The following is a 26,242-nucleotide window of genomic DNA, read 5'->3' on the forward strand; positions in this document are numbered from 1 at the left end:
GCTGACCGTGTTGCTAAAGCTACACAGCCCTTTACAGTTGGTGAAGAGTTGATCCTGCCTGCTGCTAAGGACTTTTATCATGAACTTTTAGGAGAGGCTGCAGTTCAAAAAGTGGCACGTGTCCCTCTTTCAGCTAGCACCGTAACTAGACAAACTGATGAAAGAGCAGAGGATATTGTGGCACAATTGTTAGAGGGGATTAGTAAGTCACCGTGGTATGCAATCCAGGTTGACCGGTCTACCGATGTTGACAACAAGGCAATAAGGCTTGTTTTTGTGCGGTATGTTTTTCAGGAGGACGTGCATGAGGATATGTGTTGTGCACTTTCGTTACCAACCAACACCACAGCTGCAGAACTATTCAAGTCTTTGACTGATTACATGTCAGGAAAACTGAATTGGTCATTTCGTGTCATATGCACGGATGGAGTGGCTGCCGTGACTGGACGGCTTTCTGGTTTCACTACTCGGGTCAAAGAACTCACTTCTGAATGTGAGTCTTCGCACTGTGCAGGCTGGCCGAAAAATGTCACCTGAACTTAACGACATCTTGCAGGATGTGATTAAAATTATCAACCACCTTAAAGTACACACCCTTAACTCATGTCTGTGTCTGCAGCTCTGTGAGGAGATGGACATCTTCTCTTATACACAGAAGTGAGGTGGCTTTCTAAAGGTAGATCACTGGCTAGAGCTTTTGAGTTACGAGAGCCACTCCAAGAATTTCCTTTAGAAAAAGTCACCACTGGCAGCACATTTCAGTCACACGGAGTGGGTCGCCAAACTTGCTTACTTGTGTGACATATTCAACCTGCTCAATGAACTCAATCTGTCACTTCAGGGGATGACGACAACTGTGTTAAGTCAGCAGATAAAGTGGCTGCATTCAAAGCCAAACTGGAATTACGGGGGCGATGAGGGAACATTGGGATTTCTGACATGTTTCAAACATTAGCAGAGATTTTGAAAGAGACTGAGCCAGGGCCTTCTTTCTTCCAACTCATGAGTGATCACCTCTCAGCTTTCAAAGGAGTTAGAGCATTACTCCCCAACCACAAAAGACCCTGAACTGGGAAGGAATGGATCCGCGACCCATCTGTGAATAAGCCAGGTGCACCGACTGTGTCCGTGCTAGGAGAGGACCAGCTGCTTGAGATCGCAAATGACGGCGACCTTAAAAGTATGTTTGAGACAACTTCAAATCCCCAGATGTCCTGGACTAAAGTCAAGGCGGAATATCCCGAGATTTCCACAAAAACACTGAAAAGCCTGCTGCCATGTCCAACATCCTGTCTTTGTGAGGCAGGGTTTTCTGCAGTGACAGCACCAAAATGAGATTACGGAGTAGATGGGACACAAGGAACACACTTCGGGTGTCACTGTCTCCCATTACCTCCAGATGGGACTGTCTATTTGTGGGAAAACAAGCTCAGGGCTCCCACTGATTCTGCATTATGGTGAGTTGTATAATTATTTCATTATATATTACAATGTAGTAATAATAGAAAGAAAGTACACAATAAATGTAATGTGCTTGAATCATCCCGAAACCACTCCCGTACCCCTGGTCTGTGGAAATGCTGTCTTCCACAAAACCGGTCCCTGGTATCACAAAGGTTGGGGACCGCTGGATTAGCTGACAAACTGCGAGCGTCTATGTCATTGGGAGGTGTGCACCGCAGATGTCTGAATGTGCCTGTAGAAGAGACAAATGTAGGGGGGAATGTCATACATCTTTTATATTCAGGAGAAGGATACTAACTCCAAAACATCAGAGTTTACAAAAAGACTTTATTCTTTCCCTACAAACAGTCAACTCTTAGCCAAAGGGAAATGGGAGGAATAGCTTACAGCCCATCTTTCTGAAGCTACTGAGAAGCATGCCAAATGGCACGCCTGCGTTGCCTCCTGGATTGTATTTCAGCAAAGACTTTCAAACTCCAGCAGCATTTCAGGATATACTGAGAGGCAACATAACGGTGTGAAAAGGATGTAGATATTAGACTTTGAGATTAGAGAGACCTAAGCTTGAATCCTGGCCTTACCACTTGCTTAGCTGGGTAATCATGAGCAAGTTGCTTCATTTTATATTTCCTCATCCATAGAACAGGGGATAATGCCTATCAGATTTTAAGGATGAAGAGAGATAATGTCTGTAAAGCACTTAAGTGTTACGCCTGGCATACAGAAGCTTCAGTGGAATAATAGTTGCTATTAGTTTTCCAGATGTGCGATGGCCTCACAGTCTTCCTAAGGGTAATGCTGCAGGATTCTCAGAGCTCAGGAGAGGCAGGCAGCCTCTGTCAGAGATGATTGTTCAGAATACAAGAGGTTTTGTGTGCTAGAAATTACTCCACCACTAATTTCTGACTCCCCCAACAACCCAGGAGGGACCTGAATACCAAAAGCCTGAGGTTCCTTTACTCATTCAGAATTATTAGACTCAGAATTTGAAAGCCACAAAGGTTCTTAGAGGTCATCCATGCCACTTCAGAGAAAAAGGAAACTGAAATCGCTTGATGGTATGACTGACACTTCAGAAGAAACACTTGGGGTTGTGGAGGGCATCCTGTGGGAGTTACGACACAGGTTTAACTATTTATCGTCTCGGCTTTCTGGCAATAAGGGAAACTGCACATAGAGAATGACTATAAAGAATTGAAGCCAAACCATGTCATAAATGGCCGTTTTCAATCTAGGCAGGCTTGTGCGGGGGCATGAGGACCAAAGGCCATACTGGTGTGATTATTTTCCTGTATTAGAGTTCAAAGTACATTGGACCTACAAGCTTACCAACTCTGTGTAACACCACGAGGTGCTTTGTAATGGGGGCTTTACCACACCTGAAAGCCTTTCATCCTCTCGGCAGAAATAATAACACTAAGTTACACGGGACACCGCTCATTCTAGAGCTCCAACTCAAATAACTCCTAACTTTTCCATCATAGGATGCCCTTGGGGAGGGAGACAGGTTCAGTTTTCTATTACCTTCCTCAGCAACCAGGTAGTCATGAAACAGCCCTCGAGAAGTTATATATGTAATTTTATGCGCAGTGTGTATACGAATAAGCAGTAAAACCAATTTTTCTGAAGTGTTAAACAAGAGACAACCTAGAGTGGAAACATACAATATTTCATGGAAAAGATTTTTCTTTAAATGGTCATAATTCACCGAGGACATTCTGTTCTTGCCTGACAGCTGTTACTCTCCTACGGGCCATGCAGAAATAAAGAGCGAGCCCCGACGACACCTGGCGTTTTACTCTGCAGGGCCTGCGCCACGCTGTGACATGGGAAATCTGCATTTGCCACCTGCCTGGGTCCTCAAACTGTTCTGCGGAACATGACTCTGTAAGTTGTTAAAAGACATTTAGGGCAAATCAAGTTTGGGAACTGTATCGCTTTCTTGGAGATTAATAATGCACATTAGCATATTAAATAGTTGGCAGAAGTAGTGCTGCAGGAAGAAATTCTGCATAACCTGGCATTTTCAAACTTACTGGCACCATGAAACACTTTTTTGTTTTAAACCCACAGAACCATTAACATATTGCAGTATATACCATTCTTCAAAATGCTGTTTGGGAAATTCAATGCTAAATTGTCTAAAGACAGTTTGGCAAGCTCTAAAACAGCCAAAGAAGAAAGTGCGAGGGCCTCTGAAAAGGTGCCAATTTCTGAAGGTCCTAACCTTCTGGGAAGAAACAAAGACAGTTGAGACGCAGAATAGCTGAGACGGAGAGCAGAAGGCAGACAGAAGTCCTCCTGTCTCTGCCCCTGCCCCACTCTCCCCACCCCAACATGGGTCAGGGCCTCCACTCTCAATCTTCCTGACGAGCACTTGTCCAGCTTGTATACGTATCTTTCTCCCCTATCAGACTGTGAGCGTCTGCAGGGCAGAACCCTGTGCCCAGCTGCTATAACTCAGTGCCTTCCTGCTGGCTGAATAAAAGGGTGAACCGCACTAAACCTAGTTTATCGACATTTGGTAAACATTCATAATGGAAGCAGCTGACGTTTATTAAACATTCAGGGCATCACAGGCACCAGGTAAATACCCTACGAGGTAGATATTATTATCTTGATTTAAAAAAAATAGTAACTAAATCCAGAAATTGCCCAAAGCTACTCAGCTAGTAAATGATGGAGCTGAGATTCAAATCCAGACAATATGACTTCAGAACCTGGGGTCTGAACAAATACACTTCTCTTCCTCTCTTTAAGACTCATCCCAGCAGTACGATTCCATGAGCCGCTGGCGGGAGAACGTGTACAGAACTTGGAGCAATGGAAGAACCACCACTAGGACCGTGAGGATCAGTAGGGCTTAAAAGCAAAGGGGAGCATGCAAGGAGGGCCTGTGCACGCGGCAGAGTGAAGGCCCTGGAAGGGGTAGTGGGACACACGCTAGAGGCCTCTCTGAGGAAGTGACGTTTGAATTGAGACCTGAAAGATAAACAGAAGGTACCAGATAAAGACTATAATTAGGTGTCTAAAAAAATTAAGTTTTAAACAGACGGTATAAATATTCTCATGGTAAATTAAACTTACATTTTTTAATTTTTATGTTTGCCTTACTTTGTGGACTACATGTGAGTGATACTCTGTTCTTGGTTGCCACAGTGGGTTAAAGGGTGGCCCCCAAAAGATGTGTCCACGTCTTAGCATCTGGAACTTGGGAACGTGACTCTGAGAGAAGGGTCTTTGCAGGTTATCAAGTTAAGGATCTCGAGATGAGATCTGGGTTAAAAATTACCCAGTTGGGCCCTAAATCCAATGACAAGTGTCCTTATAAGAGACATACGGAGGAAAGACATCAAGAGAGGAGGGGAAGGCCCTGTGAAGCCAAAAGCAGCAAATGGGTAACGAACCCCATTTGCTGCTTCTGGCTCGGGGTAGCCAGAATGGGGTAAGCAAGTGGAGTAGCAAATGTAGCCAACGAACGACTAGAGCCACCAGAAGCTGGCAGAAGCGAAGGAGGGTTTTTCCGTAGCGCCTTTAGAGGGACCATGGCCCTGCCAACATCTTGATAGATATTGGATTTGTGGCCTTTAGAACTGTGACAGAATACATTTCTGTTGTTTTAAATCAGCAAGTTTGTGTAATTTGTTATGGCAGTCCTAGGAAATGAGTACACTTGGCTTCTCCCTGTTACTGAGCGTGCATCTGGGCCAGTTTCCCCTAGATATCTATCATTTTACACTCAGGGAATCCAAAGTTATACAGATAAACTAAGAAGTCAAAGCAAATGCCAAACATCGTATATCTCAAAGCCAGACATATCTGTGGATATCAGATATGACTGTATAATTTGTACCGCTGCCTCTATTAGCAAGGATAATGAGGCATGGATATATGGGTACCAAACATCCCAAGAGATGGACCGAAGTTATTTGAAAGAAGCACTTTGTCTTCTTTTTCCTTTTTAACCAGCCTGGTTGCACTTTCCTTTGCCTCCACTACCCTGAATTATTCTATTTTGTACACCCTACAATTTTAACATGGACAGTGATTCATCCTGTATCATTGTTCTTTAAAGCAATTCTATTGTCTTCAGTTGGGCTTTTCAAAAAAATGGTATGTACATGTAAAGAGGAGTTTATTAATTTTATTTTTATAATAAGTGGTGACTTTAAATCTGGTATCTTTGGATTTTCAGATGCTGCCCATCTGTTTTATGAAATAGAGAATATCACCACGGCTATTCTGGAGAAATGACCCCGCGGTGCTACCGGCACACACATACCTCCGTATCATCGATTCTTCCAAAGGATTCTACAAAGGTCGGAGGTGGTATTATTTTAAGCAAACAAACAAACTGCTATTTTTGATATTTTAATGAGATATTTTATTCTTAATAAGCTGTTATAATAGATAATTACACTTATTAAAAAAAATTTGTGAAAAACTACACCCAAAGCTACTGTGTTTTTCGGAGTATAAGACACGCTGGACCATAAGATGTACCTAGGTTTTAGAGGAGGAAAATAGGAAAAAAACCCCGCACTCCACTCCCCCCATGAGCCAGGTAAGCTACATTTGGACTGTAAGACGCACCCCCCTTTCCTCCCAAATTTTGGGGTATGTGTCTTACAGTCCAAAAAATACAGTGTATTGCAGCATTGTTTATAATATTAACAATGGGAAAATATAATTGTCAAAAAGACAGCATTTATTAAACCATGGTGCATCATATCTAGGGTAGAAAGCTATCACGCTACTTGAAATTGTGTTTTGGAGATGGTTATTTTTTTTTTTAAAGATATGTAACAAAACACTTGGTGTGCACATACAGATGTAAACGAAGATGTACATGTAGAGGTATGAATACATATGATAGGTGTATTATATGTTATTGCTGCAATTTGGCTATAACTGAAAGGCTAATCATTTGCCCAAGTTAAAAAAGGGGGAAGTGAGAAGTGAGTAGTTAGCTGGGGAAGTGGTCTCACTGCGTACTCTATATGAGTTGGATCTACCGTTCAGACCTGTCCGTAAAGAAAAGGCACAAGGAATTACAGAATTTTTCTCCCCGCTGTCCCTCCTAGACAGAGCATACCTATGACTTTCTGTACACCTATGTGTTGAGAACTGAGTGCGCAGATTCTGGATTGAACACACAATCCGGTGTTTTCTCCATATTGAGCTAATTTAAAGTGGAAACAAATCACCTTCCTGAAGTCATGATTTTTCTCATCACTTGACCAGAAAAATGCCCCCAAATCCTGAACTATTTGCCAACTTCAGAGTTAAAACCGGAAAATCAACTTGGAAACATTTCTTCCTATGTTCTAGGCTGACAAGAGCGAACTAGTTTATGTAAACCCAGATGAATCTAAAGGAACTCACCACATCGACTGCGCGGAGACAGCCTCGCGTCCTGACTATTTCTCCACGGCCAACTTTTGGGCACATAAATTCGATCCCAGAATTAGGGTGTCAATTAAGAAGAACAACTGCTATTTTTAAAGGTTGTGTAGATTAGGAAAATGAAATTAGAAAATCTTAAGGAATCCACCAGAAAGTGTTGAACAAGTAAGACTGTATTTATAAAACCTTAGTCTGTGCTTTGGAAACCATACATTGCAGCACCCAAAAGAGAAATACAGGAAGTGTCAGATAAACCAAAAACTATGAGAATTCGTTGCTAGCAGATCTGTACCACAAGGAAAGAATGACAAAGGAAGTTCTTCAGACTCATGGAAAGTGATCCCAGATAAAAATGTAGATGTTCAGGAGTAAATGAAAAACATTCAAAATGATATATATGAGTAAATGATAAATGAGGCTATGTGTAAAAGCTTATTTTTCCTCTTAATTCCTTAAGAAACATAACTGTTGAAAGCAAAAATTCCAATATTGTACTATAGGGGTTATATCATACATAGACGAAATATAAATGACAAGTAATAGCACAAAGGATGGGGTGATGGTAAATAAAACTGTATGATTGCAAGGTTCTTACATTTCACTTGAAGTGGTGCAGTATTAGCTTTAAGTAAACCATGAAAAGTTGGAATTTCTAGAGAAACCATGAAAACAAAACAATTCAAAGCAATATAGCTAAAAGGCCAGTAGAGACCGAACTATGTCTAGAAGAGATGCAGACACAGGGAGGTCGAACACAAAAGAACAGAAAAGACATACCATGCAAACAATAAGCATGAAAAAGCTGGAGTATTATATCAATATCACACAAAATAGATTCAAGAAAAGGCTTATTACCAAAGATGAAGGGGAAACATTTTCTCAAGGATTAAAGGACCAATTCATCAAAAGAGCATAATAATCTTTTTTTCTTTCCTTATTGTATTTTTCCATTACCATTTATCCCCCCAAACCCTCTTCCACCTCCATCCGCCTCCCCGCTCCTGCAATCACTCGCATAACACTCTTCATCTTTAAGTGCATATGCACATAACAGCAGAGCTCAAAATCTACGAAGCAAAGACTGACATCACTTAAAGGGAAAAATAGGTAAGTCCACACATCACATGTGGAGATTTTAAATCCCTCTCCTACTAACTAGACAAAAAAATCAGTAAGGACATAGAAGATCTGAACACTATCAACTACCTCGATCTAACTGGTATTTTTACAACACTGTACTTAAAGGTACAGAAACACAATCTTTTCAAGTGGACATGAAACACTCATCAAAAAACTGACCATATCCTGGGTCATAAAACAAGTCTCAATCAATTTTAAAGAAGTGAAACTTTGTAGTGTATTCTCTGACTACAATGGAATTTAATTAGAAATAAAAACAAAATATTTGGAAATTAAACAACATATACAACATACTTTTAAATAACACATGGGTCACCAAAGAAATAAGAAGGAAAATCAGCAAATATCTCAAGCAGGATGATACTGAAAATACAATGTGAAAATCTGTGGGATGTAGATAAAGAAGTATTTAGATGCAGCTTCAAAACTTTATCTTAGGAAAGGTAGGTAAAGTTCCATTTTAAGACGCTAGAAAGAGCAAAGCAAAGTAATGTATACTGAAAATAAGTAAAAGGAAATAACAAAGATATGAGCAGAAATCAATGCAATAAAAAAACTATAAAGAAAATTAACAAAGTCAAAAAGTGGTTCTTCAAAAAGTTTAACAAAGTTGCTAAACCCCTAGGTAAACTAAATAATAAAAAATAAAGAAAATATAATTCACCAATATTAGCAGTAAAAGATGGGATTTCAGATTTTATAGATTCTACATGCATTAAATATAATAATGGAGTATTATAAACAAGTATTATAAACAAATTTATATAAATAAATTCAGTAACTTAGATGAAATGGGCCAATTCCTAAAAAATATAACTCATCAAAATTCATGTAAGATAAAAACACAAACACCGAATACTTATGTATTTACTAGGGAAATTAAATTATCAAAACCTTCCCACAAAGAAAACTGCAGGCCCAGGTAATTTTACTGGTGAAACTATCAAAATAATTCATAAAGAACGGCAATCTTACATAAAATCTTTCTAAAAATAAAGAAAAAAAATCCCCAAATACAGTTTATATGGATAGTATACTCTGATACAAGACCTGAAGACATTACAGAAGAGAAAATTACAAACCAATATCCCTCAATATTTAACAAAATGTTAGCAAATCAAAGCCAGAAATATATAAAAAGCCTAATACATCATTACAAAATTGGGTTTCATTCAGGACATTAGAGGTAATCAATGCAATCTACTATATTAACAAAAATAAAGGAGAATAACATAATTTCTATATATATGTAAAGAAAAATTATTTGATGAAACTCAACATCATTTGATGATAAAACACCCTTTTTAAATTAGGAAGAGAATTTCCCTTAATATGGTAATTGGTATCTATTAACAGTTTAATCTAAGTAATATTCGACATAATGGCGAAATATTGAATGGTTTACATCTAAAATAAGGAAGAAGCCAAGGATGCCCACTCTTGCAGTAAGGCAAGAAAAAAGGTATAAATATCAAAAAAGAAGAGGTGAAACTATCTCTGTATGCAGATGACATGATTTCTTACACAGAGAAACCTAAGGAAGCCACAAAACAACTAGAACAGGGTGTCAAACTCATTTTCACCGGGGGCCACATCAGCCTCGTGGTTGCCTTCAAAGGGCCAAATGTGGAGCTCCTTGCCCCTAGTTAAGGAGTAGTTACATTTATACAGTTCTAAAATTACATTCGGCCCTATGAAGGCAACGTGAGGCTGATGTGGTCCCCAGTGAAAATGAGTTTGACACCCCTGAAGTAGAAGAATAATAGAATTTAGTAAGCTGCAGAATACAAGCTTAATATACAAAAATCAATTGTATTTTAATAACAGCAGCAAATGGTTGGAAAATGAAGAATTCAGTGTATAATAGCATCAAAAACATAAAATATTTAGGCATTAATTTAAAAAAATATGTGCAAAACCTATGTGTTTAAAAAACTACTGCTGAGAGAAATTGAAGAGGACAAAAAAATAGAGATGTAATTTGCTCATGAAGGCAGACTCATCGCCAAGATGTCAATTCTCTCCAAATTAATGTACATATAAATGTTATTGTAATCACAATCCCACCTCTTTTTTTAAATAGGAAGTGACAAGCTGATTCCAATATTTATAAGGAAATACAAAGGACCTAAAATATGTAAAGCATCTAGGAAAAAGAAGAATCAAGTTGGGAGGATATACCTTCTACTTCAAGACTTTCTATAAAGTTACAGTAATCAAGATAGTGAGTATGGGCACAAAGACACAGATAAATGTAACAGAATAGAGAGCTAAGAACAGATCTACTTAACTTAAAAGGTCATTTTATTTTATTTTTATTGTTGACACTATTCTAGATGTCCTCCGTTTTCCCCCTTTGCTCCCCTCCCCATCCCCCACTCCAGGCCTTCGCCACAGTGTTTTCCGTGTCCATGGGCTATGCGTATATGTTCTTTGGCTAATCTCTTCCATCCCTCCCTCCCCACACTGACCCCAACCCCACCCTTCATCTGAGATCTGTCTGTTCCATGTGTCCACGCCTCTGGTCCTCTTTTGTTTGTCAGTTTATTTTGTTCATTAGATTCCACATATGAGTAAGATCATGTGGTATTTGCCTTTCTCCGACTGGCTTATTTTGCTTAGCATAATAATCTCCAGGTCCAACCATGCTGTTGCAAGGGGTAAGGGTTCCTTCCTTCTTCTTCTTTTTTTAACTTTTTAAAATCCTCACCTGAGGATATGTTTTTTTGATATTAGAGAGAGAGAAAGGGAGAAACATCAATTGGTTGTCTCCCAAGTATACCCTAATTGTGGATTGAACCCACAACCTAGGTAAGTTCTCTGACGGGGGATCGAACCCACAACCTTCTGGTGTATGAGATGACGTTCCAACCGACTGAGCCACCTGGCCAGGGCAAGAGCTCCTTCTATTTTACAGCCATGTAGTGTTCTGTTGTATAAATGTGTCCTTTTTATCCACTCGTCTACTGACAGGCTCTTGGGCTGTTTCCAGGTCATGGCTATTGCAAATAATGCTTCTATGAACATAGAGGTGCACCTATTCTTTCTGATTGGTATTCCAGGATTCTTAGGATATATTCCCAGAAGTGGGATTGCTGGGTCACACAGCAGTTCTTTGATTTTTGATAAAGCTGCCAAAGCAAGCCAATGGGGGGCCTTTTCAACAAATGGTGCTGGTACAGCTGGATATCCATGTTAAAAAAAATCTTGACTTCTACTTCACACAATATATAGAAATCAATTTGAGATGAATCATATATAAAATACTAGCGCTAAAACACTAATGCTTCTAGAAGAAAAATATAGGAGAATATTTTCATAGTTAGGTGGTAGATAAAGGTTTACTGGGACCAGAAAGTAAAAACCAAAAACCAAAATTGGATACGTTACACTTTATTAAAATAAAAAAGCTTCCGTTAATCAAAAGACACAATTCAGAAAGTGAATAGGCAAGCCACAAGCTAGAAAAATATTCAGAAAATATATATCTGATACAGGACTTCTATCTAGAATATATCAAGATCTCCTACAATTCAATAATAAGGCAAGCAACCTAATAGAAATGGGCAAAAGATTTGAACTGACACTTCACAGAAAAAGATGTATGAGTAATAACACAAAAAACTGCTCAACAGCAGAAGTCATCAGGGGAATATAAATTAAGATCACAATGAGATACACTCCAGGATCACTTAAATTAAAAAATGCTGTTGTCAATAAGAATGTGGGACAACTTGAACTGCTGTACATTGTTGGTGACTGTAAAAAGATATGCTGTGAAAAACAGTCTGACAGTTTTTCATAAAGAAATATTCTTTCCCCTGGACCCAGCAAGGGAAATAAAAATACATGTCTTGAAAAAAGGTAACAGAAGAATGCTCATACCAGCTTTATTGAAGATAGCCAATAATAAATGGAAACCGCCAATGTGTCCAACAGAAGGACAGATGAACTGTGGAGTATTTGTAAGATGGACTGCTATTTATAAAAAAGGAATAACTACTGTACATGCAACAACATGAATGAATCTCAAAAATACACTGAGAAAAACTTTATAAAGAGTGTACATTGTACCCTAGCTGGTGTGGCTCAGTGGATTCCTGCAAACTGAAAGGTCGTGGGTTTGTTTCCCAGTCAGGGCACATGCCTGGGTTGCGGGTTCAGTCCCTGGTCAGGGAGCCTACGAAAGGCAACCAATAGATGTTTATCTCTCACATTGATGTGTTTCTCTCTCTTTCCCTTCCTCTCTTCCCTCCACTCCGTCCCTCCCTTCCTTCCTTCCCTTCTCTCTAAAACCAATAAGGATGTCCTCAGGTGAGGATAAAAAATGTATAAAAAAGAATGGACATTGTATAATTCCACTTTTATGCGAGTGGGGGCAGAGGTTGATGGTGAAGGGGCAGAAGGGAACTTTAAACAAATACTGAATTTTAGTTAATATTTATGGTAAAGTACTTAGGAATAAAGTGTGCTTAAGTTTGTAACTTACTTTGAATGCATCAAAAAATAAAAGATGGACAGAGGGATGAATATATGCATAGATACACTATTGGGGGAAGATAGCAACATGTTAGCTGAGCCGTATATATGGATGTTCTTTGAATAATTATTTCAACTGTTCTAAGATTTGAAATTTTTCATAATAAAATATTGGGGAAAAATCATGTTTTCAGTCCTGGCCAGTGTGGCTCATGGTTGGGTGTCATCCCGGAAACCAAAAGGTCACGGGTTCGATTCCCTGTTAGGGCACATGCCTGGGTCGCTGGCCAGGTCACCTCCGTCGGGGGCATGAGAGACAACTGATCAATGTTTATCTCTCACATTGATGTTTCTCTCCCTCTCTCCCCATCGCCATTCTAAAAGTAAATAAATAAAATGTTTTAAAAAATTGTGTTTTCAATTCCTCTGCTCTCTCACATTGCCTGTATAAACTGGAATGAATTTGTATGAAGTAAGCCAACAGGGGATGCTATTTTCAGAGTCATGACTTTATCTTTTAAAAAAAACTCACACACTTTAACAGGAAAAAATAAACCAAAACATTCCTTGTCACCAAAGAATGAATTAAAATGCAGAGTGATTTTAGCTTCACATTATATATGCAATGACTCTGGCTCTGATGGAGAATTTCAGAAGTTCCATACACTGTGCCTCGGCTTAGATGCCTATTTCCAAGGCTAATCATTTAAAGATGGGCATCTGCCTTGACTACAGTCTTTAGCACAGGAAAATATATTTGCTGAGCTTGGGGTCTCAGGGTGAAACTGAAGGATCACACAATGTCAACAAAATAAATAAAAAAATGTCAAGAAAAACACATAATAGAGAGATAGTAACGTAATATATTACAGACAGATTCCATGTTTATATCTTCAAGAAAAGACTTTTGGGTTTCATTACCTTTATCAAGAGATGCCCCCGCCATATGGTAAAAGCTCAACGCAGTGTCCACATCATTAATGTTCTTTAGGAAAGTAAAGAAGTTCTCCACTTCCTGAAATGTCAGACCCTGAATGAAGAGAGACAGCAGAGTAAGGCAGGGACCTCTAACAAAATGCCGCATAAAATGCAGAAAACTAGGCTGTTATTTATGTCTATCAGACATGTGTCTATGTCTAGGACAGAGACCGAATAAATTAGTCAAGGGATGTCAAGTTTAAACATAATAGGGGAACAAAACTCTAGACTTTTACCCTGAGAAAGGCAAGCTGGCTAATTGCTTTCCCCTCACATGTAAAATCTGACACAAAGCTTTTACAGTGGTGGCTGGATGTCTTTAATGAAAATATTTGTAACTGTGCCCTGCAATTAGTCATAGTAACTATTTTGACATTTCCTAAATGAGCTGTAGCCACTTGATTCGTCTTATATCTTAAAAAGACCAGAGTCAGGATTCCATTTAAATAATCTACTCAGAGGCTAGCTAAGCCTTTTAAAACTGAAACTAATTAAAGAATCCCTAACCTCAGTGATATATACTGGAATGGTTTCAGAATTTAGCAGAACCTAAGGACTTGGAAAGCTGTTCATTATCTCACTTTTAAAGCTATTAATAAAGGAATTTACCCCTTAATTTTAATCTGATAAAATGCTATGAATGAAGAAATTCTTTTCAAAAGCCAGTCAAAGGTCTGCTGACTTCAAATTCTACTGGTATGAAGGCTCAAGAGAGAACAGTTACATAAATAGGGGCTACAGGGAGCCCCCTTACAGGGAGGAAGATCTGTCCTATTTGCCTATTTCCCGCTTCTCACAGGTCATGCTGTGACGGAAATGAACACAATTTCTAAGAAGTAAATAACACTGAAGAGACACTGATTTTAATGTCTTTTAATGAAAAATCAGGTCCTTAATGGATTGCAGATGTCAACTGGCTTCCACTTAGTGCTACTCCTCTTCTAATTTCCATTTCCCCAAACTACAGAGCCTGGGAGTCCACGATGAGAACTCGGGAATAAGGAAACCTTAAGATAGACAACCTATAGTACTTTCCTGGTATTCTTCAAACTGGATCAATGGTATCTTTCTTATTTTATCAATCAAACTCAGAGCTAAAACACTGTATGTATAATCACATCTCATGATCTTACAGTTTTTTCCCCCCAGGAATCAAAGAACTTAAACTTTTTGTTGTGGAATATGATGGCCGTATAGAAAGATGCAGGACTTCTGGCCAAGGCAGAGGTGTAGGTAGATACACTTTGCCTGCTTGCACAACCAGAAGAAGGACAACAAATTTAAAAACAAAAAATAACCAGAACTGCTAGAAAATTGAACTGTATGGAAGTCTGACAACTAGGGATTTAAAGAAGAAACATTCCTTCAGACTGGTAGGAGGGGCAGAGATGGTCAGCCTGGACAGAGAGGACCGAGGCAAGGCGGCAGCTGGTGGACCAGGCGGTCCCACATTTGCATGTGGATAACTGGGAAGAACAACTGGGGAACCAGACAGACCATGCCACCCAGAGTTCCAGCGTGGGGAAATAAAGCCTCAAAACCCCTGGCAGTAAAAACCTATTGGGCTACCAGCAGTGGGAGAAACTCCCAGACTCACAGGAGAGTTCATTGGAGAGACCCACAGGATCCCAGAATGTACACAAACCCACCCACCCAGGAATCAGCACCAAAAGGGCCAATTTGCTTGTGGGTAGCGACAGAAGTGACTGAAAGCTGGCTTAATGCTGAGCAAGTGGCATTGTTCCCTCTCTGACCCCTCCCCCACATACAGCGTCATAATGCAGCAATGTGGGTTGCCCTGCCTTGGCGAATACCTACAGGTCCACACCTTACAATGTAACAGGTGCACTAAGACAAAGAAATATGGCCCAAATTAAAGAACAGATCAAAACTCCAAAAACAGACCTAAGTGATGAAGAGATAGCTAACCTATCAGATACAGAGTTCAAAACACTGGTAATCAGGATGCTCACAGAAATGGTTGAATATGGTTGCAAATTAGATGAAAAAATGAAGGCTATGCTAAGAGAAACAAAGGAAAATGTACAGGGAACCAGCAGTGACGGGAAGGAAACTGGGACTCACATCAATGATTTGGAGCAGAAGGAAGAAATAAACATTTAATCAGAACAGAATGAAGAAACAACAATTCAGAAAAATAAGAAGAGGCTTAGGAACCCCAGGGACAACTTTAAACATGCCAACATCCAAATCATAAGGGTGCCAGAAAGAGAAGAGGAAGAGCAAAAAATTGAAAACTTATTTGAACAAATAATGGAGAACTTTCTCAATCTGACAAAGGAAACAGACTTCTAGGAAGTCCAGGAAGCTCAGAGTCCCAAAGAAGGTGGACCAAAGGAAGCACACACCAAGGCATATCATAATTACATTACCCAAGATTAAAGATAAGGAGAGAATCTTAAAAGCAGCAAGAGAAAAGGACACAGTTACCTACAAAGGAATTCCCATAAGACTGTCAGCTGATTTCTCAAAAGAAATTTTACAGGCAAGAAGGGGCTGGAAAACACTATTCGAAGTCATGAAAGGCTAGGACCCACATTCGAGGTTACTCTATCTAGCAAAGCTATCATTTAGAATGGAAGGGTAGATAAAGTGCTTCCCAGATAAAGTCAAGTTTAAGGAGCTCATCATCATCAAGCCCTTATTATATGAAATGGTAAAGGAACTTATCTAAGAAAAAGAAGATCAAAACTATGAACAGTAAAATGATAACAAACTCACAACTATCAACAACTGATCCCAAAACAAAAACAAAGCAAACAACTAGAAGAAGAACAGGATCCAAGAAATGGAGATCACATGGAGGGTTATCAGTGGGGAGGGGGAGAATGGGAGAAAAGGTACAGGGAGTAAGAAGCATAAATGGTAGGTACAAATTAGACAGGGGGAGGGTAAGAATAGTATAGGAAATGAAGAAGTCAAAGAACTTACATGTACGACTCATGGACATGAAATAAGGGGAGGAATGCTGGTGGGAGGGAAGTACAAGGTGGAGGGGAATAATGGGGAGATAAAATTGGGACAAGTGTAGTAGCATAATCAATAAAATATACTTAAAAAATTTTTAAAAAGGTGCAGAAAACATAAATGTACAACTTAACAACCTCTTGTAAAATTACACCCATAAAACCTCCATTAAGATCAAGGAACAGACTATTATGAACATCCTAGAAGAAACCTTCCTCCCTCTCCCTAACACAGCTTTTCCCAACCATAAGTCTCTTCTCTTCTCAGTGGTAGTCACTATTCTGATTTGGTTTTTAATCCTCACCCAAGGATATATGAGGTCTGTCCAGAAAATGCCCAGCCATCGTTAATATAATGAAAATGGTTTGCACGACATCAATGTAACCTGGCAGCCAAGGAGAGTGGACTGGAATGCACATGAATGAACAATGACGACTTCATTGTACTAGTCAGTGGGGGTAGTAGATGCTGTTGAGTGAGCATGTGGCCGTTGTTTTCAAAATGACTGAACTAGTAGAGCAACGATGTGTTCAGTTTGAACATTTCTCTGCGGAAACTATTAGGATGATTCAGAAGGCCGCAGCTACGGGCAACTGGTGATTGGCAACTTCATCATGACAACACACCTGATTATGCATTATGTCTCACGCAGGGTTTTTTTGTGAAACATCAAATCACTGAGGTGACCCCGCCCCTCTTCAGCCCAGATTTGGCATCCTGCAACTTCTGGCTTTTCCCAAAACTAAAATCATCGTTGAAAGGAAAGAGATTTATGGAAATCTGAATGAGTTCAGGATGAATAAGATCCAGGAAAATACGATGGGGCAGCTGATGGTGATTGGGAGAACTATGTGAGGTCCCAAAGTGCTTACTTTGAAGGGAATTGAGGTGTCATTGTCTATGTACAATATTTCTTGCACCTTCTTTAACAAATGTCTCTATTTTTCATTACATGGCTGGATATCTTCTGGACAGACCTCACATTTATTGATTTCAGAGAGAGGGAGGGAGAAAAACATTGATGTGAGAAACATCAATCAGTTGCCTCCCATATGTGCCCCGACTAGGGATTGAACCTGCAACTTCTTGGTGTATGGGATGATGCTCCAACCAACTGAGTCACTCAGCAAGAATAGGGCTCACTATTCTGATTTTCAGGGGATAAATTTCCTTGCCTTTTAAAAACAAAATAGCACTAGTATCTATCTATGCATCATTAAACAGAAACAAGTTTAATTATGTCTATTTTTGAACTTTATAAATGAATCATGAAGTGTGCATTCTATAGCCATGCACCACATAATGATGTTTCAGTCAATGAAGACTGCCTATGTGACAGTATTCCCATAGGATTACACAGGAGCTGAAAACTTCCTATCCCCTAGTGATGTGGTAGCCTTGGTAACATCATAGTTCTGTGTTACTCACATGTTTGTGGTGATGCTGGTGTAAACAAACCTACTGTGCTGCCAATGGTCAGTTGTATGAAAGCATAGCACATACACTATGTATTTCTATGTTTATATGTTTTTTAAGTTATATTTTATTGATTATACTAGTACAGTTGTCCTGTTTTTTTCCCCCTTTGCATCCTGAACGCAGCAGCCCGCACTCCCTCAGGCCATCCCCACACCATTGTTCATGTCCATGGGTCATGTATGTAAGTTTTTTGACTTTTCCATTTCCTATACTGTACTTTACACCCCCATGGCTATTCTGTAACTACCTATTTGCACTTCTTAATCCCCTCACCTCTTCATCCATTCCCCTACACACAATCCCATCTGACAAACATCAAAACATTCTGAATATCCATGATTCTGTCTCTGTTCTTGTTTACTTAGTTTGATTTTGTAGATTCAATTGTTGACAGATATGTATTTTTGCCATTTTATGTTCATATTTTTGATCTTTTTCTTAAGTAAGTCCTTTTAACATTTCATATAGTCATGGTTTGGTGATATTGAATTCCTTTATATTTTTTTCTTGTCTGGGAAGCTCTTTATCTGCCCTTCGATTGTAAATGATAGCTTTGCTGGGTACAGCAATCTTGGATGTAGGTACTTACTTTTCATTACTGTGAATATCTCTTGCCAATCCCTCTCGCCTGAAAAGTTTCTTTTGAGAAATCAGCTGACAGTCTTACGGAAATTTCCCTGTAGGTAACTAACTGCTTTTCTCTTGCTGCTTTTAAGATTCTCTCTTTAACCTTTGGCATTTTAATTATGACGTGTCTTAGAGTGCACCTCTTTGCATCCATCTGGTTTGGGACTTTCTGTGCTTCCTGGACTTGCATGTCTACTTCCTTCACCAAATTAGGGAAGTTTTCTTTCATTAGTTTTTCAAATTGATTTGCATTTTCTTGCTTTTTCTCTTCTCTTTCTGGCACCCTGTGATGCAAATGTTGAAACACTTGAAGTTGACCCATGGGCTGTTAACACTATCCTCATTTTTTTGGATTTTTTTCTTCTTTGGTTCTGATTGGTTGTTTTTTGCTTCCTTACATTCAAAATTATAGATCTGATTCTCAGCTTTATCAACTCTACTGTTGTTTCCCTGTAAATTGTTCTTTATTTCAATTAATGTATCCTTTGTTTTTGACTATCTTTTTTATGCTATTGAGGTCCTCGCTCAGTTCCTCAAACATCCTCATAACAAGCGTTTCCAATTCTGCATCTGATAGATTGCTGATCTCCACTTCCTTTAGTTCTTTTCCTGGAGTTTTGATCTGTTCTTTAAGTTGGGCCATGTTTCTTTGCCTCCTTGTGTTCATTTCTATGAATTAGGTAGAGCTGCTTTGACTCTGTGTCTTGGTAGTGTGGTCTAATGTAGTAGGTGTCCTGTAGGGTCCAGGGGCACAGCCTTCCCTATCACCCAAGCTGGGTACTTGAGGTGTGCCCTTTGTGTGGGCTGAGTACACCCTCCTCTTGTAGTTGAGCCCTGGTCACTGTTGGCAGATCAATGGGAGGAATTTACTCAGGCTAGTCAGCTGCAAGGATTGGCTTTGACCAATCAACCTCCACCTTCCATGGTGGATCAGCTGTGCAAGGGCAGGGTGCTGGTGCTCTAGCGTGGTCTGTAGCTGTTCACTGGGTGCACTGGCCCTGGAGTTTCCTGGGTGGTACAGACCAAGGTCAGCCCCCACCTGTGTTTTGCCAGGGTGTATTAGTGTTTAATGGGTACAGAGTTTCAGTCTGAGAAGATAAAATAAGTTCTGGAGATGGACCGAGGGGATGGTTGCGCAACAGTGTAAATGCCACTGAATTGTACACTTAAAAATGGTAAATCTCGTTACGTATTTTTTACCACAATTAAAGAAAAGGCTTGCTAAAGCTTTTTCACTTTTCTTATTAGGGAGTAGATTTGTAAAGCAGGGGCAAGATAAGGGTCTGAGTTATTGAAAGGGTTTTTTTTGTTTGTTTGTTTTAAGGCTAAAAGGTTAACATAAAATTCCAAAAACAGAACAGGCAAGGTAGTGAAAATGCTCCCCATTTTGACAAACAGACTCTAATGTTTGTTAATTAACTTATCATGAAATATCAAAAAATATAGCTGAAGACCAGAGTGTTTATGCTGAGAATTATGTGTGGAGAGACAGTAAGAACAATCTGAATTGAGTGGATATTCATGTGATAATTTAGAAAAATAGTGGTGTATAAATCATATTATGTCATTATTAAATCAAAATATGTAACATTTTGCCTTTTATCACATAGATATAATAAAAAAATATTCATTGGGCAGCTACGAACCACTGAGAACTATGCCAGGAATAGTGAAGAAAATAAAACAGCATTGGCCTTGATTTTATAGAGGTAAAATTTGGATAGGTCTCCTTAAAGAAAAGATCATTTGTGTCACAAAATTCTTATTTCTTGGTAACTGCCCAGTAAAAAATCCAGAGGGTTATTAGAGTAAGACTATAACATGAAGTTTGTGGATGAAAAGTGAAAGGATATGCTTTCTGCAAATTGAGTTGTTCAGATTAGAAGGCTATAGCTTACACACAATCTATTGGCAGGTAACTTGAATAGATATAGTCAATATATTTGCCAATGATAGAGTTTGATCTCCAAAATATATAAAGAACTCACATGACTACACTCCAGGAAGACAAACAATCCAATTAAAGAATAGGCATAGGACTTGAACAGACACTCCTCCAAGGAGGACATACAGAGGGCCCAGAGACATATGAAAAGATGCTCAGCATCACTAGCCATCAGAGAGATGCAAATTAAAACCACAATGAGGTACCATCTCACACCAGTCAGAATGGCCATCATTAATAAATCAACAAACAACAAGGGCTGGTGAGGTTGTGGAGAAAAGGGAACCCTGGTATGCTGTTGGAGGGAATGCAGACTGGTGCAGCCACTATGGAAAACAGTATGGAATTTCCTTAAAAAACTAAACATGGAACTGCCTTTTGACCTAGCAATTCCACTGCTGGGATTATCCCCTAAGAACTCTGAAACAGCAATTCAAAAGAACCTATGCACCCCAATGTTCATAGCAGCACAATTTACAATAGCCAAGTGCTGGAAGCAGCCTAAGTGCCCATAAGTAAATGAGTGGATGAAAAAACTATGATATATTTACACAATGGAATACTATGCAGCAGAGAGAAAGAAGGAGCTCCTACCCTTTGCAACAGCATGGATGGAACTGGAGAGCATTATGCTAAGTGAAATAAGCTAGGTGGTTGAAGACAAATATCGTATGATCTCACCTATAAGTGGAACCTAATCAACAAAACAAACAAGCAAGCAAAATATAACTAGATGTTGAAATAAAGAAGAAAACTGACGGAGGGAAGGGGGGAGAGGGATTATAGGGGAAAGAAGGGGAGGGGTCGTCAAGGTACACGTATAAAGGACCCACGGACAAAGCCAACAGAGGGGTAGGATTGAGTGTGGGAGGTGGGGGTGGGCAGGGTGCGGGAGAGTGATGGGGGGAAAATGGGGAACAACAATAAAAAAAAATAAAAACTCTAAAAAAAAAAAAAAGATTTGGATAGGCATCTTACCAAAAAAGATATATGAATGTCTAATTAGTACATGAAGTGATACTCAGAATCATCAGTCATTAGGGAAATGCAAATGAAACACAGTAAGAACCCTATATGATCCTATTAAGCAATGTCACCCAGTAACTTTAATAAAAAAAGAACGCAATGAGACCCACCCTATACCTATTAGGATGACTGGAATAAAAAAGACAGTAACAACTTTTTGTGAGGATGTGGAGAAACTGGAACTCTCATTACTGCTGTGGAAATGTAACACAGTACAACTACTTTGAATGACAGTTTGAAAATTTCTTTTAAAAAAAGTTAATTTTACCATATAACCCAGCCATTCCACTCCTAGGAATCTCCTTAAGAGAATGAAAACTTAAGGTCCACATTAAGACTTGTATGCAAATATTCATGGAGGTATTATTTATAATACCCCAAAGTGGAAACAATTGAAATGTTTATAAACTGGTAAAATGTTTATAAACTGGATAAACAAAATGCAGTATATCTATACATTAGAATACTACTTAATATTCATAGCAATAAGAAGTAAACTATTAATATAAGTAACAACACGGGTAAACCTCAAAAATGTAATTAAAAAAAGTCAGACACAAAAAACTACATTATATGAAATATCCAGAAAAGGCAAAGCTACAGAGATAGAAACACAGGTTTATGGTTGTTGGTGGCCAGGGGGAAAACAGGGATTGACTGCAAACCGGCATGAAGGATCTTTTTGGGGTGATGGGAATATTCTAAGACTGGGTTGCAATGCCGATTGCATAGATCTGTAAATTTACTAAAAATCACTGAGCTGTACACTTAAAACGGGTGAATTTTATGGTATAAAAATTATACCTTGATAAAGCTTTAAAGAAATAAAAAGCAGTTATAATAGATAAGAAGAGGGGCAAGTCAGCTGGAAAGCCCGAAGTTTGGTGCTGACAGGCCATGGGTAAGTACAGACACACTGTAAGGGATGGATTCCCTGCCTTGTCTGGTTGTTGGTCACAGCAACCCATCTGCCAGGAGTCAGTCCATCACCTGAGTGTTTCAAAGGCTATGCCAGCAAGTTTCTAGAATCTGGTATGCATGATGATCACACTGTGGTTCAACTCTCAAATCTCTGCAAGAATACGTGGAGAGCCCACATAAAGATCGTCCACAGACAGCAGGAAACTAATAATTTACTGGTTTTATTATAACCGTTTAAAAGTACTAACCCTGCTCAATGGCTAGCAGCAGTATTAATAAGCAATAATATACAGAGAAGGCTATTGGGGATAGGGCTAGAAGAAGGCACATGCTGCAAAAGCAAATAGCTTTCTAACCTCTGATTGTCAAAATCCTACCCTGCCTTTAAGGTCAAGGTCAAATAGTATCTCTTCCAAGAATTGTTGTTACTCAGTCTCTTTAGTTGGTTGTAGTCTTTCTCACAGGTGCCTCTGAAAGAACTCAAATCATTATTTAGGTTCTTAACACACTGATCAATGCGTTTGACAAACATTTGCCTATGAGACACTCACTAGATTGAGGACAACAAAGATGAGCAACACACTGTCCTCAAGAGACTTAAAGTTGTGTGAGTTGCCTTATATTACAATTATTTATGATCTATCTCTCTTCGCTAGGAATGTTAAGTTCTATGACAGAGACTTCGGTTTTCTCATTACTGTATTCTCAGTATTTATAAGAATATTTGGAACATAGTGGTGCTCAATAAATACTGAATAAGAAATTATGTAGTTCTTTGTATATATATCTTTTTCTTACTAGAGTATTATAGACTATATAGTTCTTGAGGATAGGTGATGGTTTTTGTTCATCTCTGACCTTTCTCACAGCACCTGGCTTAGTGTCTTGCACATAGCAATGTCTGTCATTGAATTGAACTATAAATTTTCAATTCATCCTTAAGTGGAACTACTAAATTATTAAAGTTTGCAGCTTCTGCACCTGAGCACAAAAAACAACCACTGTGAATTAAATTTATGAAGTCTCAGAAAACTGTCTTTCTTTTAATGAGGCTAGGACAATTTACAAGATGAAAAGTAGGGACATTTCAGAGCTGAGTCACATCTGGCCTAGAAGAATTCACAGGAAAAAGAATATTGAGGCGAACAGGGAAAACCTGGTAGAAGATAGGGACTAATCTTTAAAATAAAGCACCCCCCCCAACAAACAAGAAACAGAAAAAGTGTTCTCCTATTTAAAAAGAAAACTGTTTTAAAGAAACATGGTGGTTACTGAGGGTGTGAACACAGTAAATTTTCCAGGAACAGCAGGTTTCCCAATTGTTCAATCTATTACTTGAGGACAAAACAGCTAGAGCCACCAATGAAACATGGCCCCTCCAGAGCAGTGGCTCCTAAGCCTAGTTTCACATCAGAATCGCATGGGAAGCCTTTTAAGAAACACTGATGCTTGGATCCACCCACTGAGCTTCTGATTTAATGAGTTTGAAGAGAGCCCCAACAACCACCGTTCTGAAAAATTCCCCAAGTGACCCCACTGGGCAACCAGGGTCGAGAAGTGTTGCTTTAGAGGAAGAGTTTGACCAGGAGAAATAGATCTTTGCCATGGAAGGGACAAGATCTGGAACAGAAAGTGTTGGCCTTTAGTCCAGACTCTAGGTGGTTCATTAATTTCTCTCTCTCTCTGTCTCTATATTTTCAAAGGCAAAATGAGATCTAACAAGGCTGTTGGGAACACAGAAAAAGAAAAATGGCTGCGAAGCCCTTCAAGGTCGTTAAGTAGCACACAGATATTTATTTAATACACCACTGGGACCTTCAACCTTTTAGGTCTGCTTTGATATTTTGTATAGAACACCCCACACAAAACATGTTAACATGAGCCAAATGAAAACTCACATTTTCATGTTAACAAATCCAAAGTGAAATAAAGAAGCAATTAGAAAAGATGGTGATTCCCCTCCATTGGGAAAAGATCTTAGAGAGATGGAGTGGTAACTAGAGGAGCAAAGGTCCTTCATTACCTCTCATTCTACTTAATTGCTATGTGTGCACACTATTTAACCAGTGCGAGGGGACAATCAATCTCAATCTCCTCACTAAAGAAGCTAGAGATTCTGGGCCAGACATCATTCAGCGCAGATTTTCATCATCTGACAGACTCTGTCCTTTCACTTCAGAGCTTTTTTGAAAGGTCTTCAGGTCCTAAATGAACTCCTGACAAAGCTAAAATACTCTATTCTTTCAAGGCAGATGTCTCCAACACCCAATTTATTGCTCTTAAATATAAACTCATAATAAAACATGAATTAGTCTGCCATGATAGAGAATTATTTTAAGGTCAAGTCAATGTCTGTACCAAACTTTAAAAATAAGCCTGGTCAAAAGAAAGGAGTGTTTCCTAATGCAAACACTATGCTTCCAGCATCAGCACTAAAAAATCCGGCCAAATATTTGCAATCAATTTTCTAAAATTATAATCTCCACAGATCAGAGCTGGTATTGGATAGTGGAGAAGTTCTGTCCTCTGTCACTTTCAATTAATGACGAGTCTTTCCCTCCCAGTCAAGGGAACACCTGCTGTAGGGACAGGCTGCACTGAATTCAGAGAAGCTGGCATTTTCTCTCAGAGCTCCACCTGTCCTCGGTTGTCATCTGCAGCCTGGTTCAGAGGTCCTTTCAACTTTCTGACATCCAGAGCAAGGAGGAAAAAGTCTGGGTGATAAGAATTGCTTTCTACCAACTTGGGGTAATGCTATTCATATAAGATTTCCTGCACAAAGACTAATATAAGAAAACAAGTACTAGCAATCCTATTTCTTAATGTCAGTTATTGAATCTTTAAAGCTACAGTGACTTTATAATGCACACCTAGGACAAACTTCTCAATTCATGGGGCCCCCAAGGTTAAACAAATTGTCTAAAGTCCACGGAAACCTCCGAGGGAGGACCTGAATCCAAGGCTTCTAACTCCATGTCTCCCACCCCACACTGCGCTGGCAATCTCTCATGGAACATTTTTAGCGCCAGGTCAGTTTCCTGGTCATGGCCAAATTGATCATAATTGTCCATCATAAAGGGACTGAGCTGTGAATGACAAGACAGGGGTTTGCAACCAGGACTCTCTTGGTGTTGCTCAAGCCTTGTTTGGCAGGGGAGGGAGCCGTTAGCTCAGCTCTCCCCCAGGAGTCCTGCAGCAGGCCGGGCTGGCGGGCGCAGGCCTGGGGCTGCAGTCGCCCTGGTCTCCGCGCTGGTCCCAGGGACCTTTTTGTCCTGAAGCAATCCCCTTGCTGGTCCCAGGGACCTTTTTGTCCTGAAGCAATCCCCTTACCGTCTGTTTTTGGTGTCCTCTATCCTTTTTGGTTTTCTAGCTTCATAAACGCTGGGGTACTGTTGGCTGTTCACTCTGTTCCTCAGTAGATCTGCTAGGTGTTTCACCCATGTGCAGGGGGAAATGGATTCAGCTCCCACCTATCTCACTGCCATCTTTCCATAAGAAGACAGGGGTTTGCCAGCTCTGTTCTCTGTGTGTGTGTGTGTGTGTGTGTGTGTACGTGAGATCTTTAAGAGGTCTGGCTTCTTAACTAATTTCTGTTTCAGTTTGTCCTTCCCACTCTCTGGCGAAACCCCAGATGCTGACTCAGTTCTACCATCTGCCCCTTGCACCAGGTGCAGCCAATGTTGAAAGGTATGAGCGTAGGACTGCTTTGTGCCACTACAAACCTACAGTCTCCAATCTCAGAGCTGCTCAAAAGTGCTCATCCATCTCTTCCCACATTCTCTAATAATC

At 39.5% G+C, this 26,242-nt stretch overlaps 1 protein-coding gene across 1 annotated transcript in view; it reads right to left on the minus strand.

Moving 5' to 3' along the window:
- The window catches only part of MICU1 (mitochondrial calcium uptake 1), a 214,711-nt gene that overhangs the window by 14,289 nt on the left and 174,180 nt on the right, over nucleotides 1-26,242 (minus strand). The window contains exon 10 of the mRNA XM_024561320.3: nucleotides 13,411-13,519. Coding sequence (XP_024417088.1) covers nucleotides 13,411-13,519 — 109 coding nt within the window. The remainder of the gene's footprint in view (nucleotides 1-13,410; nucleotides 13,520-26,242) is intronic.

The sequence above is a fragment of the Desmodus rotundus genome, chromosome 4 (genome assembly GCF_022682495.2).
Source record: "Desmodus rotundus isolate HL8 chromosome 4, HLdesRot8A.1, whole genome shotgun sequence".
NCBI classification, from domain to species: domain Eukaryota; kingdom Metazoa; phylum Chordata; class Mammalia; order Chiroptera; family Phyllostomidae; genus Desmodus; species Desmodus rotundus.